At 39.4% G+C, this 15,578-nt stretch overlaps 1 protein-coding gene across 2 annotated transcripts in view; it reads right to left on the bottom strand.

Annotated features, from left to right (window-relative positions):
• stim2b (stromal interaction molecule 2b) overlaps positions 1-14,394 on the bottom strand; it is a 65,610-nt gene extending 51,216 nt beyond the window's left edge. Inside the window, exons 1-2 of one of the 2 annotated variants that reach the window (XM_053629231.1) lie at positions 12,795-14,394; positions 3,227-3,319 (exon numbers count right to left, since the gene is read on the bottom strand). In XM_053629231.1, coding sequence (XP_053485206.1) covers positions 3,227-3,319; positions 12,795-12,921 — 220 coding nt within the window. In that variant the 5' untranslated portion in view covers positions 12,922-14,394. The remainder of the gene's footprint in view (positions 1-3,226; positions 3,320-12,794) is intronic. The other variant, XM_053629232.1, reaches the window with a different exon arrangement.
• Positions 14,395-15,578: the final 1,184 nt, after the last annotated feature.

Genomic DNA, 15,578 nt, shown 5'->3' with positions numbered 1-15,578 from the left:
TACTCACAGCAGTGATGCTCATATGCTAGTGTACACTACGTGGCCAAAAGTTTGCGGACACTTGACCTTGTTGAACATCCCATTCCAGATTTAGGGCATTTTCACACCTGGGTCATTTGGAGCGTTTGTTTCGGAACCTGGGGTATTTTCTTCCTTGGTTCGGTTCAACACGACAATCTCGCTCAGATCCACACCAAAACAATTGCAAACAAACTCTGGGGCTTGTAGTGAGAAAGCAATCTGACCCAACGGACCAAGGAACCTACCTGTATAGCCATGCATGATGGAAACTGCGTTACTTACATAGGATGTTTGTTTTGCTAATGGCGCACAACATAAATCGCAGTTTAACTTGGACCAAAGTTAAAATTACCAGGTAAAATGCCTCCTTGAAATTTGGTCTGACGTACTTTCAAAAAACGCATAAAAACACAGAGGTTTACAAGGTGTTTAGCGGGCATCTCGAGGAGATGGGTTTTAATTAGAGATGCACCAATGTTTTTTTCACGCTATTGCAAAGGCAATTTTTCATGCTATTGGCCAATAGTTTAAAAACGTCCGATAATCAGGGCCGATTATATCCGGTCAATCAAAGCGGGCAGGAAAACACATGGATTTCGTGCTGTGTAAAGATGTCATCTCTTTTGTGGAATGACGACAAAACTGCAGTTTATTATCTCTGTAAGCTCTGCACTGCTAAAATTTTACACCAGAATTGAGCAGCAGTGAAGCGGGAGTTTCAGCGTCAAGTCAAATTATTATAATTTTTCCCCCGCGCTGCCCGCTCGCCCTCATGCTGAATTAAAGTGCCAGTACACCATTGAAAGATTTAAATGAGGATGAGTTGACAAAAAAGTATATATTGCACAGAAAAATTTGTTTGTAGAGTGGTATATTTCACATCCAGTTAATATCCAGTTTAAAAAAGTTTATATTACATATTACCAGTTTGATGTCAGTGATGAAGTAGAAATGCTTTTGTTTGTGGTGAGTGAATGTGAGACTAACAGGAGGTTTTTTAGAATTCAGTCAATGTTAATATGAATTAATAACATTCAATAAGTTAAGAAATCTTACTTTAATCTTCAGAATTTAGTTCATGTGTTAATGTTAATTTAAGTAATGTGTTTTCTGTTTATGAGACCAGTTACTGTGAAACAACTTGCTGAAATGGAGAGAATAAAGTTTTTATTTACATTTCTTTCAGAATCCTTTTAAATTAATTATTATTAATTTATAAGAAGGCATAAAAGACAGAACTATCTGTAACGGTATCGGCCAATATCACTCTGAATAATCGGTTATTGGTATCGGCTGAGAGATTTAGTATCGGTGCATCTCTAGTTTTAATCACACTGTGAAACATATACAGTCATGTGAAAAAAAGTACACCCCATGGAAATTGTTGGCTTGCTTTTTGTTTCTACCTAAAAGTTCCATCTGGGAATTTTCAACTTCAGACCTGCACAACTAGACAAGCTAAATAATAAATAATGACACACACTTTGCTAGGAGTTTGTTTTAACCAGAATTACAAATCATTATAAATAGTTTGTAATGAGTTTCTTTTAGTATCTCAGATATGGCTTATACATTTCTCGAAATCAAATTCTACCAAAGATAAAGCATGCGTTAAAAAGAATGTTAAACAAGCTGATTTTAAAAGCAGGAGAGCGCAGCATTTTATGGCCCGGGGTTTATGAAACCATTCAGTCATCATGTTTGTCAAACACTACACCAGTGTTAAGCATATGATAGTGTCTCCAAGCCAAAGTAACGAAACAGGCAGCAAGCAAACATGCGCTCCAGTCCTCTCCTCGCACTTTAGAGAAGAGTCAACATACACTGTGGCTGCACCAAATGTTGACTTTCCTGTTCAAATAGCCTCTCTTATTACTCTAAAGGCTCCTCTGACACGTAAACGCACATCTTGTGTTGGCAGATAAATAATAAATATCACGTATTCAATCCCTCCAGAATTTTGCGATCGCAGAAATTAACGCAAACTCAAGCAAACTCCACAATATTCAGAGAAGCTTGCAATTTTTCAAAATTTACCTCTGATTTTCCACAGATTTGGGCCAAGACACGTCATGTGACGTCATCACAACGCGCATTCAGCCAAAACCCTTCTTCAACTCACATGCCTCGAATATGAGTACAGCTAAAAGGTCTCATTTACCCACAAACATCACTGTGAAAGACCGTGCAAAACTATTTCGTGCGATTAAAAAAAATTATAAAAAGCACAAAAAACTCCACCATTGCATCGCAAATTTTTTAAAAAAAAAATGCAGCAAAATCAAGCATTTTTGGCCGCAACAATCACATAAAAAACGGTCAAAGAAATGCTGTACGGACTGTATAACATAATCATTCTAAACAGCATAATGCGTTGAAAAATGTTACTGGAGTCACTACATCACTGAGCATCCTGTGGTTAAAGATCTTTGTGTTTTTAGAATTAAAGGAAGGTTTTCCATGAAGGAAAACTCATCTGGGAGTTCAAATCTCACTGCTGGACCCTTGAGCAAAGCCTTTGGATAAAAATGAGCTGCAGAATTATGTTCTTCCTCGTGGGCTGCAAAGTAGGTGGTTACACACTTACAGCTCTACACTGCCTTAGGATCTATCTCCCTGACAATGTTTTTTTAAACTTACCATTGAAAATTAATACCATGATCATTTATAGAGTACTCTGCTCAGAACATAGGTTCAGCGGTTAAAAATAAAAATGATTAATTAATGATGAACCTGTTGAATTCACCTAAAACGAGTCATACATTTTTAAACAATCTTTCCATGAATCTGAAATGTGCCTGGGCTGACATGAGAAGAGGGGGAAGAAAAAGGGGAGAAAAAAAAAAAAGGCACGTAAATTTAGTGTTAATTTTGCTAAAGCAAACGGTCTCCTACCACATGCTGAATCGTTTAAGACTTGTTATAAGACTCGCAATCGTGAGTGTATGAAGTGGGGTCACGTTATAAGTGTTATAAGAGATGGAAGATAAAGACTCACCTCAACAGCATGCTTTAATAATGGGTAAACTGTTCGTTTAGTTTATGATTACAGGCAACTAAAGTGCCAAGATAATCATTTAATATAGGATCAGGATATAGGTTAGGACAAATGAGCTTCATACTTCAGACCAGTCAGACAAGTCAGTGAAACTAGAAAGTGGTTCTTAAGTATCAGTCTGAATCAGTCTTGACAATAAGACAATACCTGGCTTCTGCGGCACCTCCACTTCAACTGCTGCTTGACAAGAGAAAGCCGAGCCGCTCTGAAGGGGATGACGTTGCTCAAATGCCAGAGAGGCTATATATACAGAGTAAATAAAACGTGTCACAAGTTACAACAGGTTATGGGATAATATGGTAGAACTGAATGAAGGAAATCAGGGAACTGTAAATGTGAAACTCAATACACAATACAGACAAAAAATAAACAGATAAAAAAAAAATAAATAAAAAGTGTGTGTGTGTATAAAACCATCAGTACACCATAAATATGATATGAATCTGCCTTGTACATTAGAGCAACACAGTTGTCATGGATGAGAATTCCCAATTCCCAAAAAGGTAGAAGAAGAAATTGTAAAGGAATACAACCACTCTGAGCAATAGGCTCAGAGTGTTGTTTTTATTTCTTGCTTATATATATATATATATATATATATATATATATATATATATATATATATATATATATATATATATATATATATATATAAACATATGTTCTCTCTGCCTTTATGCAATAGAGTAGTAGTGTAGTGCTGCTGCTAATGTTTGCTCTGTCTACAATAAAATGATAGGCTCATTAATATTCCGATGCATTAGAATGCTAAATATTTTAAGTAAATAAATTCAAGGGATTTTAGGGTACTAGCTCACCATGTTCAATTTCTAACACTGTATTTTTATGGAATTAAATTTGTGCCAAAAGTATTGAAAGCAACTTTTCAAGAAACAAACAAAAATATACAATGAGAAGGAAGAAAAACTCTCTGAAACTGAAAACAGTGAACTCAGTGGCAAAACTGTAATATGGTCCTCAAATAAACAGAGTTCTTTGTTAACCGTTTTCTAAGCTTAGTTTGTGCTGATCATGGTTTATGAATGCGCTGCCAGAGTTTTCATTTACGCTTTCAAATTTTTTGTTTACGCCCCACAATTTACATTCGCCATTGAAACATCTCGTGTGGCGGGGCTTAACAGTGATTTACTCTCAATAACTGGTGGCATTTGGAAGGACAGCTCGAGTGTCCAGCTGAGGAGGAGGACGATGACGATGACAATGATGACGACAAGGGTGCTCTAAATGTTATCTAAAAAGAATAGTCATATGAGACTAACTAAACCTCAAATATCAATTTCGAACTAATATACTGGCTAAGTAAGCGAGTGAGTAAGTGAGTGAGTGAGTGAGTAATTTTCACTACAAAGTACAAACACTATAACTAGACAGTAAACCGCATCCAGAACTCTGTCCAGAATTCACAACACTGAAGTCGTCTCTACTTCCTGGTCAGGGAGCTGTTCATCCAAATCTCACTAGCTAATGAGAGTAAATCATTGTTAAGCCCCGCCCACAAGTGAGACTTGTGCCAGAATTGCGAAAGTAAATTGAGGGGCGTAAACGAAAACTCTAGCAGCGCATTCATAAACCATGATTAGCAAAAACGAAGCTTAGAAAACTGTTACAGAACGCTGTTTATTTCAGGACCACGTTACAGTTTTGCCACCGAGTTCATGCGCACTGTGATGTTTTGAGTTTTTCTTCTCTCATTGCATATTTTTGTTCGTTTCTTGAAAAGGTACGTTCAATACTTTTAGCAAAAATCTAATGCCATATATTTTTAGCATTTTTGTTTAAATGACTTCATTTTAAATACTGTAAGATGCTGCTGGTGAAAACTTTGAGTGACTCAAGAAATGAATTAAATGAGGCCAAAATTGTTACGATTCTAATGAGGCACATTGTGTTTTACTGTTAATACTAGCGGTCTAGGAGTATTTTATCTATAGACTTTAATAACTCTTATTAGGATCTCAAAGGCCACACACACTGACGTTTCACTCACAGCAGTCACTGTGATAGGCATCGAGAGCAGCACAGGAAATTCCATCAGTGCTCAGAATGCAACCGGGAGCCCTTTACTGACCAAGTTCCCTTATTTACATATATACAAACAGTCACTCTCACGTGTTCTCTCAATCAGCACATACCCACACACACTTTTGCTTTGTCCAGTTCTCATATACTCTAAACACGATTTCTTTTTTCTGAGGCATTAGCAAACACTGCAACACACACACACACACACAGTGGCACTCAGATGACCCTTGCAAAGTGCCGGATGGGAAATGGGTCATTTGGTGAGTCCCAGTAGGCCTGAAAAAAAAGGAAAAAAAAAAGACACATGCCCAAAGGGAAGTGTGTATCTCTCCGAGTCATAACACACACACACATACACACACACACACACACACACACACACACACACAGAGAGAGAGAGAGAGAGAGAGACCAGCATTCTACTAACAAGCATTAATACTAAAATTGACCAAAAATTCCCTGGCTGATGCACTGGGCTCATGCGGGAGCTGTAAACACACACAGAGTGTAAAATGACTGAGTAAACATGTCAAGTAATGAAGCCTGATAAAAGAGTGGGAATAAAACCACAGGGTTATACAACACATCTCCAGCCATTAACAGCCATTTCCATTCTAGCCCAAACCTCACAGGCAGCTCTGCTCTCAGACATAATGCTGCGATGCCTCAGGAATTCCCTATGATCTTTAAAAGGATATGTTAATCTTTGTTTTGACAAAAGGAGGCTTAACATTACTTCACACGTAACAACAAGGCCAGCCTGAATGCCTTTACACCTACTACTTGTTTGGCCCAATTTGGGTCTTTGAAAAAAGAGCGAGCAATACAAGCGCAACAACTATTTACTCACATACATAACAGCTTGATGACAAATCGCAAAAACATTCTCTCATCACTCTGTGCAATTTTTTTTCCTCCAACCATGCACGATGTCTTTTTGTATGGGTGAGCATGACCTTGAGCAAAAGTTCAACATGTATCTTCTCGTGCCAAAAAGCCAGAAAATAGATGAAATCCATCAGAAGATGCTAGAACGGACTTCAAAGGTTTCACTCAAGTAGAAAAGCTTACATTTACAGTACTTAAAGTATCGTGGCATCTTGGTGGTCTTGTGGTGGGGGAAGAAGGAAGGAAGAAGGCTGACCAGGAAGTAAAAACAATGCACTTGCTCTTTAATTGGCAAATGAACATTTAAAGCACAACAAAGCCTTGGTGTTTAGCCACAGAACTGCTAAGCTAGGGAAAAACGATTGGAGGTAATAAATGGTAAAAAATGATAAACCCCCCGTAGTATGGCTGGTGTAAACAAACACCAAAAAACAAGCTGGAGTAACACAGCCGGAACAGACATCCCGTAAACAGTAAACACTTAATCTAACAAACAGTGGAATAAACTACCACACTAACGGCAGCCACAGGGGCTTAGGGCTACGCAAATAAGCTCCCGCTTTGCAAAGGTGCGGCAACGCTACAGTGTGAAAGAATGAGAAAGTACATGTCGGCCTCAAATCGTACAATGATTGAAGTTACCAATAGTAAATTAGTGCCCATTTTACCAAGAACCAAGGAAAGTGGGAAAACACTAGCAAATGCTAACTAACAACAGCTTTATCGCTAATCTCTCGAGTGTTAACTAGCAATCACCAGGGTGTCCCAAAAGTCTCCATACACAGAGGACTGTGTTTGCCAGAATCACGCCGGTTGCGCCTTCATCAGTGGATGTTCGTGAATTTGTTAACAAGTTTGGCAGCGGAGTCATGTGTGATGCGCTTGCCATGTTTTACTGTTAAATCCATCGCAACCACGCGACAGCTTCCCAATCCAGCCATGAGAATGATTTCAATGTTCTTATTTTGTCAAAGGCATTCCTATAGACTATATGAAATTTATATATATATATATATATATATATATATATATATATATATATATATATATATATATACACACACACACACACACATATATATATATATATATATAAATAAAGACTAAATGTGATAAGTAAAAGTGAAAAGTAATGGATATTAAAAACTGAAGTGAAGTACAGATAGGTACAGTAATTAGTCATTAGGCTTGTGATTCCAATTAAAATAATCGACAATGAATTTCATTATGGATTAGTTGGTTTGTGACATCACTGGATAACCCAGTCAGTGGCGTCACTTACCAATGGTGAAAAACACATTTCTATGAATAAAACGCATGCCCACAACAGCGTGAGCTGCTGCGGGAAATGTGCACGATCCAGGTCGTCCAAAACATGAGAATGTTTTATATTAAGCGTTTCAAACAAACTCGTAAGTGTATTAACGTGGCTTGTCATGTCAGATGCTGCGACAGCTATTCAACGTGTTCCAGACATGTTTTCTTCAGTGCAGAAATGACATTTTTACCTTTATATCCTTATCTGTGAACGTTAGAAATTTACGCCAGTATTTCCATTTTACATGAAGACTCGTCCTGACGGCGAGTGAGTCTCTGTTAAACTTCTCTGAATGAGCGCGAGTCCACACACGCCCGTCAATCAAACAGCACGCAATAGAAAGGAAGCGCAATAACTCAAATATTTATTATTCATTATGAATATTTATTCATTATTCAAATATTCATTATGATTAAAATATTCATTTTGATCAAATATGTTGTTTGACGCAAAATTTAGAAACAAAAGTAATTGTGTTTTTATGAGAGCAGTAACTGTAATGGAGTTAGAACATGTAATTGTAAAGAAATGTAAGAAGTGTCGTACATTTACAGAATAAAGTAACATTACTGTGTTCAGATGAGAGAATGTGTGTGTTACTGCAGAATATTCAACCTCGTACCAGTTAACACTTTAGTTTGTGCTCTTGATTTTCTTTTCTTTTCTAATATAGCGATTTAACTTCTGCTTTAAAGCTTGTGGACAATCAATTGTGTTTTTGTTTCCAAAATCTAATGTTAATATTTTTACAAATCCTTTGCACAATGTATAGCATAGCCCACAATACTTAAAAGGCAACATTGCACAGAATGTGAAATAAGGTTTTTTTGGTGTGGGGTTTTTTTTTTGGGGGGGGGGACACGGGGGGACAGAAAATAAAAATTGCCCTTTTAATCCAACTAATCGATTAATCAACGAAATAATCAAGATTAATCGATTATCAAAACAATCGTTAGTTGCAGCCCTAATTCCCACCTCCACCATGCATGCATGGAGTTTGCATGTTCTCCCCGTACATTTACCTCTCTCCTCCCCCAGTCCAAAGACACGCGTTGTAGGCTGAATGACATTCTAAATTCTCTGTATAGTGTTAAGGTGTATGTGCGGTTGTGTCTTGCGATGGATTGGCACTCCATCCAGAGTGTCCCCCGTCTTGTGCCCCGAGTCCCCTGGGACAGGCTCCAGGCTCGCCTGTGACCCTGTGTAGGATAAGCGGTACACAAACTGGATAGATGGATGGATTCCATTATTTATCTGAAAGCATATTATTCAGTTACTACAATGAAACTATCAGGAAATGCAAATGCGAGTGAAGAATGCAAGTTTGGACGCACCAGCAGCGCCCGGGGAATTTAAGGGGTTGATGAAGGCATAGTGGTGACCTTTTCTTGGACATACATTTGAAAACTACAGTTTTTCTGAACTCTTTTGCATGTCTCTAGCACTACAAATTCTCGTTATCCCCAAAAGTGAAATCTCGAGGAAAAAAAAAAAAAAAAAAACTGCCACTGCGGTTCAGGAGTAGAACAGACATTATCTGATTACATTTCTTTTGGCTGTTCTCCAGAATTCTACCACAGCAACAACTGACCGGTTTACCTGCCTCACATACACTACAACCAGATTTATGATATTACAAATACCTGTGGCACAGATTCATTGGAATTTTCCTGTCCCAACCCGTATCTCCCATATGATTCTTTTTTTTTTGCATTCGTTCAAATTTCTGGTGAAGCTGAGTATCCCTGATTTAAGAGGTGCTGCTAGACAGCTCACAATCCAGGTGCATTAACCTGACTTAGGTTCTGACTTACTCATCACAATCACGCTACATCCATCACACTAAATGCTTTTAGCGAATACATAGGACTTTAACACCAAACGAGGATCAGACGAGCATTAAGGAGGTCATCTATAAAGTCAGAATAAGTCATTACACAAGCTACATTTTATCATTATTACTCATTTTAGTGTTTTTTTTAAAGCAGTTTTGGCTGCAGGTGCAGTCTGTGGTAGTCGTATAGACCAGTGGTTTTCAAAGTGGGGGCCAGGGGGCGCCCGGGGGACCTCAACAATTTGGTGTGAAAAATAAATAAATACATGATTTTCTCTTTCTTACTTTCAGACAATCACACACACACACACACACACACACACACACACACACACACTCAATTCCTAATCTAATGAAATGTAAAGATGAAAGATGTAATTATTAAGAAAAAAAAGTGGGGATATATTCAGAAGTCTGTATTTTTAATGTGTTTTAAAGACATCTTGCAAAAGGGGGGCCTCGGTTAAATGTTAATGCCATTCTGGGGGGCCTTGCCCTGGAAAAGTTTCGGAACCACTGGTATAGGCAATGGTGAACTATTCCTGTGCTGGAGATCGATTAGCACACCAACTGAAATCTAACAGTTTTGATAGTCAGGATTTAGATATAACCACCTATCTAGGGTGTGTACTTGGCAGGCTAGAGGGGGTTCCAGCTGGAGAGACAGCAATCTGTCAGGTCAGCCTGATCCGGGCCAGACAGCTAAAACGATACACTGTCATTAAATCCTGGCCCGGGATTGAGAAAACAGCTGTGTGTGACAGATCTAGCCAAGACTGTTGAGCTGAATCTGTGCCACGTACGTTCAGCCATGTTAGCCATGAATCTCACTGTCCTAATCACATTCACGCACTTCCAGCATGGCATACCCTCACTACACAGTGCTATAGTCAACGGATCACTCTGCAGTTACTGTCCTTCTTTAAATTACACCTGCATATGCTTTCCTTCAGTAATGTAGAAAGCACTGAGGGCTCCAGCATTCCTGCAATTAAAAATGATCTGGCTTTATGATTGATTTCTTTTAGCTTTTTATTTTGGGAATGTGTACCGAGTACATATTCTCACTTACAGGCTCCTGGAGTTGCAGCACCTCAAGAGAAACTTGGGCTTAAGTGTTTTAGTGCTACGTGTTACAGCAGAGATCGGAGCAGGAACATCAGAAATCAGCAGGCATTTCATGCCAAAGTCTGGATCCCCGACCTAAACAAATTTCAGAGCTGGAACCCTCCCTAACCCTTGTTTCATCTGGTCATGTTCCACAATCACAGAGTAATCAAGCCTGTATTTTAAGAAACGAAACACACACACACACATTTCAGTCGAGCTTTTGCTTTGAGAAAGTTAAAACCACAGAGAGTTTTTTTTTTGACACCCAGAGACAAGATGGGTGTCAAATGCTGCATGTTAAAGTTAATTCTGCACATACCGTTCTGTGCAAAAGTCTTAGGCACCATATTTGTTTTTAGTACAAACTTTGTTACAGATTTTTATTTTATGACTTCTACATTATCGAGTCAGTAGAAAAACATGTTAGATTCCCAAACATTAGTTTTCCAGCACAAAATGAAATGTAACAGAAAAATGTTTGTATGTCAGTAAAGAAAGCAGAATATTAAGTGGTAAGAGACACTTTTCAGACAAAAACAATGAAGGCTGCTGGGTTTTGCTGCAAAAATAAGAAGTAAGTGCGACAGTCAAAGTCTCCAGAAGAACCGTAGCTGGTTCTGCAAGATGCTCAATAAAACTTACAGCTCATTTCATTATAAACCTGCACTAATTCTACCCGAGACTACTTTATTTTTTTTAAACCAAAGGGTCATCACACCAAATATCGACTTTGTTTCATTTATTACTGCTTACTGCTCTTTATAGTGTTTTTTTAATTGGAGAAACATTTCAATTTCATTAAGTTTGAAGGCATCTTTGCTCTACAGCATTTCTTTGCATGTGCCTAAGACTACTGCACAGTACTGTATGTTATAAGACCGGAGATTTTACTGGATTTGGGTATTACTATATAACTCACGAAAACCAGAAAAGAACCCATGAAGCTCACAGTGGTAGACACAATTAGTATGTCAGCATGGACATAATTAATCCAGCATTAATTACGTGCATTTAATTAATGGGATAACATTCAGGTCTACATGACTACATCAATTATCAGATTCATTGTTAAATACATACTATACGCACCTTTATAGCGATGTTTACTGAACTACTTAGTGGTTTGTTTTACATAGAGTAACTTTATTGCTTTACTGGCAAATATTTATTTGATTTATTTACACTGCTCTGGGGAGGGGGGAATAGATCAAATTCAGGTGTCTTTGCTGATATGTGACACTGTAGTATGCAATTGCATAATCTGGTAACTGTCAAAATGAGATAATTATCATATTATTATTATTATTATGTTGTGTGTATGTAAGCACAGACAATAGCTATGTTTCCATCCATGTTGCTTAACTTAAGCAAACATTTGGAATATCACATAAATCATTTGCAAATAAAGCACCGTTTCCATCCCATGTGTTCAAGAGAACAAAATCGTCTCTTCCGGGGAAACTGCCGCATCTCACACTCTGCCATTTTTACTTTTCTGACCCAATTATCCAATCCCACGCTTTGCTAAGGCATAGTCACATGACTTTTTTGATTAGCATCGAGGAATTTATTCAGGACATGCGTTTCCATCATACTACACATGTATGTCTTCGTAGCAAATTAATAAAGAATCATTATCCGCCTCAATTCAGCACCTAAGTTTTTTTTTATGCGCACTTTGAAGATTTTATTCGCACCTGGTGTTTCCATCTGGCTGGTTTTTTTTTTTTTTGCAATATCCCAAAATTCACATAAAAAAATTAACATAGCTAATGTGATCTGACACAAGGCTTGAACTCCTACATATAGTCAACTCTTCCTCAACTCAAGGAAGAGTATTTCCTCCGGGTTCCCCGATTTGTTCTCAGCTCTCAGTAGCATGCCCTGTGTGAACGCAGTGTGGTGTGCATGGTGCCCTGTGATGGACTGCCATCACATCCGTACTGGATTCCCCCAACGTGCCCGTTGTTGCGGGGAGAGAATCCGGATCCGCCACGACCTTGACCGGGATAAAGTGGTTGACTGAAGATGACTGAATGGATCGGCAGAAGATGATGCAGCAGGACGCGTTTAGTGATTGGATGGAGGGGGTCTGCATATTGCAGCATTTTGTATTAGTGTTGCAAAGCTCCATCAGACAGTAGGCGGTGTGTGTGTGTGAGAGTGTGTATGAGAGAGAGAGAGGGGGAGGAATCCCCTGCACTGTGCTGGGAATCCTGAGGGAAGGATGGGGTTTACCTCATCACTCCTGCTCCTGAAAGAGCTAGACCCTTGTCAAAGCAATGACGGCGTGATTCAAAATAACAATTAAATTAGGGTCTACTATAAGATGTAATTAGTAGCTGATGGGAATCTCCTTTTTGTCTCTCTCTCGCTCACACACAGGTGATCCTAAACCACACCGAACCTCCTGCGGCGGAGCGATTTTCAGCTTGCACCCAGGACCGCATCTGGCCTTTTTTGAGCAGCATGGAGGAGTACAAATGTTTACAAAAATAGCCTTTTTGGAGGCTTTAACTTACCTGGAGTTGACACAATGGTGGTGTCCGGAGTAACCAGAGCTCCTGAGAAGCACAGCTCTAATCCCACAAGAGCACAGATGAGGAGTCCACGTAGCAATGCAAGCGCTAACCCAGACAAGTGAGACATGATGGACGACAAGCTTTCAATTCCTCCCACGGCAGGAAAGGACACACACACTCTCACTCTCTCTCTCTCTCTCTCTCTCTCACTCACTCTCTCTCAGAAAAAAAACACAAGTGAATTTTCTGGAAAAAGCACCAAAAAATAAAAATGTTTAAAAATGAAGCCAGCGTAGCGTCCAAAGTGTCAGGGAAAGTGTAGCCTTAATTCGGCAGACAGTAAGGCCAAACACGAGTAGACAGAATACCAGCGCATGTAATATTACACGCTAACGCACAGTATATCTCTCACCGACTTCTACTTGAAATAAATATGTCTCTGTTTCATACAAGTCTAGGCTATTAAAAATAAAAAACATTAAAAGAAGGTTTTTTTTAAAAAAAAAAAGCCAACGTCCGTCAGAAATGGTTCATACTGCCTGCTCCAGGCTGACTGAAACAAATCACCACATTAATGACTAACCGGATTAGAGGTTTATGTGCTAGTTCGATTTAAAAACAACAACAACAACAATAATAATAAAAGCCGGTCTCTTTACTAACACCTCAGTTACTTCCTAAGCCATGTCCAAAAAACCCAAAGACAACAGTGTGAACTGAGGAGGGACATCCCTTCCAACCAGGTGAGAGAGAGAAAAAAAAGAAAGAAAGAAAGAAAGAAAGAAAGAGGCTACAATCCCTCCCTCCCCAAATCAAAGCCGGGTAATTAATATGTATCCAGTGCGTGGAGTCAAACAGAATAATGTCTATAGTTCCACAGAGAGGAGGCGAACATCATGTGTAGTCCCTTCAGCATGACGAACTGAACACACAGTGTCAAGAAGATCCGCCTCCAGGAGTTACACTGTCACATCCCGTCCTCGGAGTCCATGCAAATCCAAACCGAACAGATCCGAATAATAATCACGGGCTCCTAGGACACATCTTGCACGGATCAGCAAGCTTGCGTGTCGGCTCGTGTGGCATCAGCGTGTGGCATCGTGTCACCTCCTCCAGCCAGTCGATGCAGAAGTGAAAGGCAGGGGCGGAAGTCCTTATGCAAATCGCTTCACAGGTTTTTTTCCGAGGCGCTGCGAAGCTGGAGCTGTGACGCCGAGATCAACACGAGACAGTGTGCCCTTTTACCCAGCACACATTTAAAGCGTAGAAAGACTTCTTCTCTAACTCATCCCCGCCAGAATGACCGCGCAGCGCGGCATGTAGATCTTTAAACTGATGTCTGGATGCGGTGAAGCATGACAGTGTCGGAATGGGAAAGAGAGGACGCGTCAGAAGTTGTGTGTTGTGGGAATCCTCCTCCTGGAACCCTGACACGGAAACACACCTCGCAGCGCTATTGTCCAACACTTCCCCTCCTTTATCGCTCTCGGAGGCAAACGTGCTGCGTGTTACATGCTTCAAGAACCAGCATGTTCGTTTCAGTCATGTTAGGATCAAATGCGACGCTTTTCGCTCCAATAAAACGGTCGGAACTTCGCCCCAGCATCTACACAATGCCGCTTGGCAAACCAGACAAGTTTTCCTCCATGAGGTGAGCTATGATTGGTCAAACTGTCCCAACATGGCAGGATCTGATTGGCTGCTGCTCGGAGACACACGAGCGCGTTCCAAATGCCGAACGCGGGAATATTAACGTCCGTTTTCATTGCAGTCCAGGTTTCATTTTGTTTTATTTTGTTTATTTATTTATTTATTTATTTATTTATTTTTACTGTTGAGCTATTCTTAAATAGGTTAAAGTGCACCTATTATGGTTTCAGATATTACCTTTCATGTAGTGTGTTATAGAGCTGTTTGTGAATGTAAAAACGTCTGCAAAGTTTCAAAAATCAAAGTGCACGACCAATGGAGTTGCAGTTATTGACTCCCAAAAGAAGGAACCGATTCTGAACAGCTGAAACGAGTCGTTAGTAATTCCAGACTTACTTCCTGTGCTAACCTATGTAGGTTTGCAATAAAAAAAAAACCCACCTATAGTCTTCATCTGAAACTCGTCATAATAGTGGGCGTTTCCTTTTAGACCCACGCCAACAGCGTAGGCCAATCACAACAGACTTTTAAAACAAAACTAGGCATGTTTCAAAACCATCATAGGTTTTCAAAACCATCATTTTAAAGTAGCATTTATATATTTTTTCTTTTAAAATCTCACACATGATGTATTGAGGTGTGTATATATATTAAACACAGCGTTGTACCTTGTTTTAGATCTACTGAGATATATCCGGCTTCAACACTGTAACTGCTTAATGAAAAACAAAAATGTCCAGACAGGGGTGTGGTCTCCACTTTTCAGGGGAAACTATAGCTAATCCACACTCAAACAGTTACTAGAAGTGGCCAGATGATGCCATTGACTAATTGCATATTCACTGAATCATCATGATCGTTTGCATATTTGAAAGTGTTATGTTAAGGAAGATTTTCTTAGTGGTTAGCATGTTTGTCTCACAATTCCAGGGCTGGGGGTTCGATTACCGCTGCTGTGTGTACGGAGTTTGCATGTTCTCCCCGTGCTGCGGGGTTTTCCTCCGGGTAGTCCGGTTTCCTCCCCAGTCCAAACACATGCATAGTCGTGTTGCACACGTTAAAACGAGTAATGCAAGTTTGGGGTAATGTAGCTTCTTTATTTGCTCACCATTGTCTTTATGTTCTGTAATTAAT

The sequence above is a fragment of the Ictalurus furcatus genome, chromosome 7 (genome assembly GCF_023375685.1).
Source record: "Ictalurus furcatus strain D&B chromosome 7, Billie_1.0, whole genome shotgun sequence".
Taxonomy (NCBI): Eukaryota; Metazoa; Chordata; class Actinopteri; order Siluriformes; family Ictaluridae; genus Ictalurus; species Ictalurus furcatus.
Note: the sequence above shows the minus strand (reverse complement) of the source record. Positions and strands in the feature narration are given on the sequence as shown.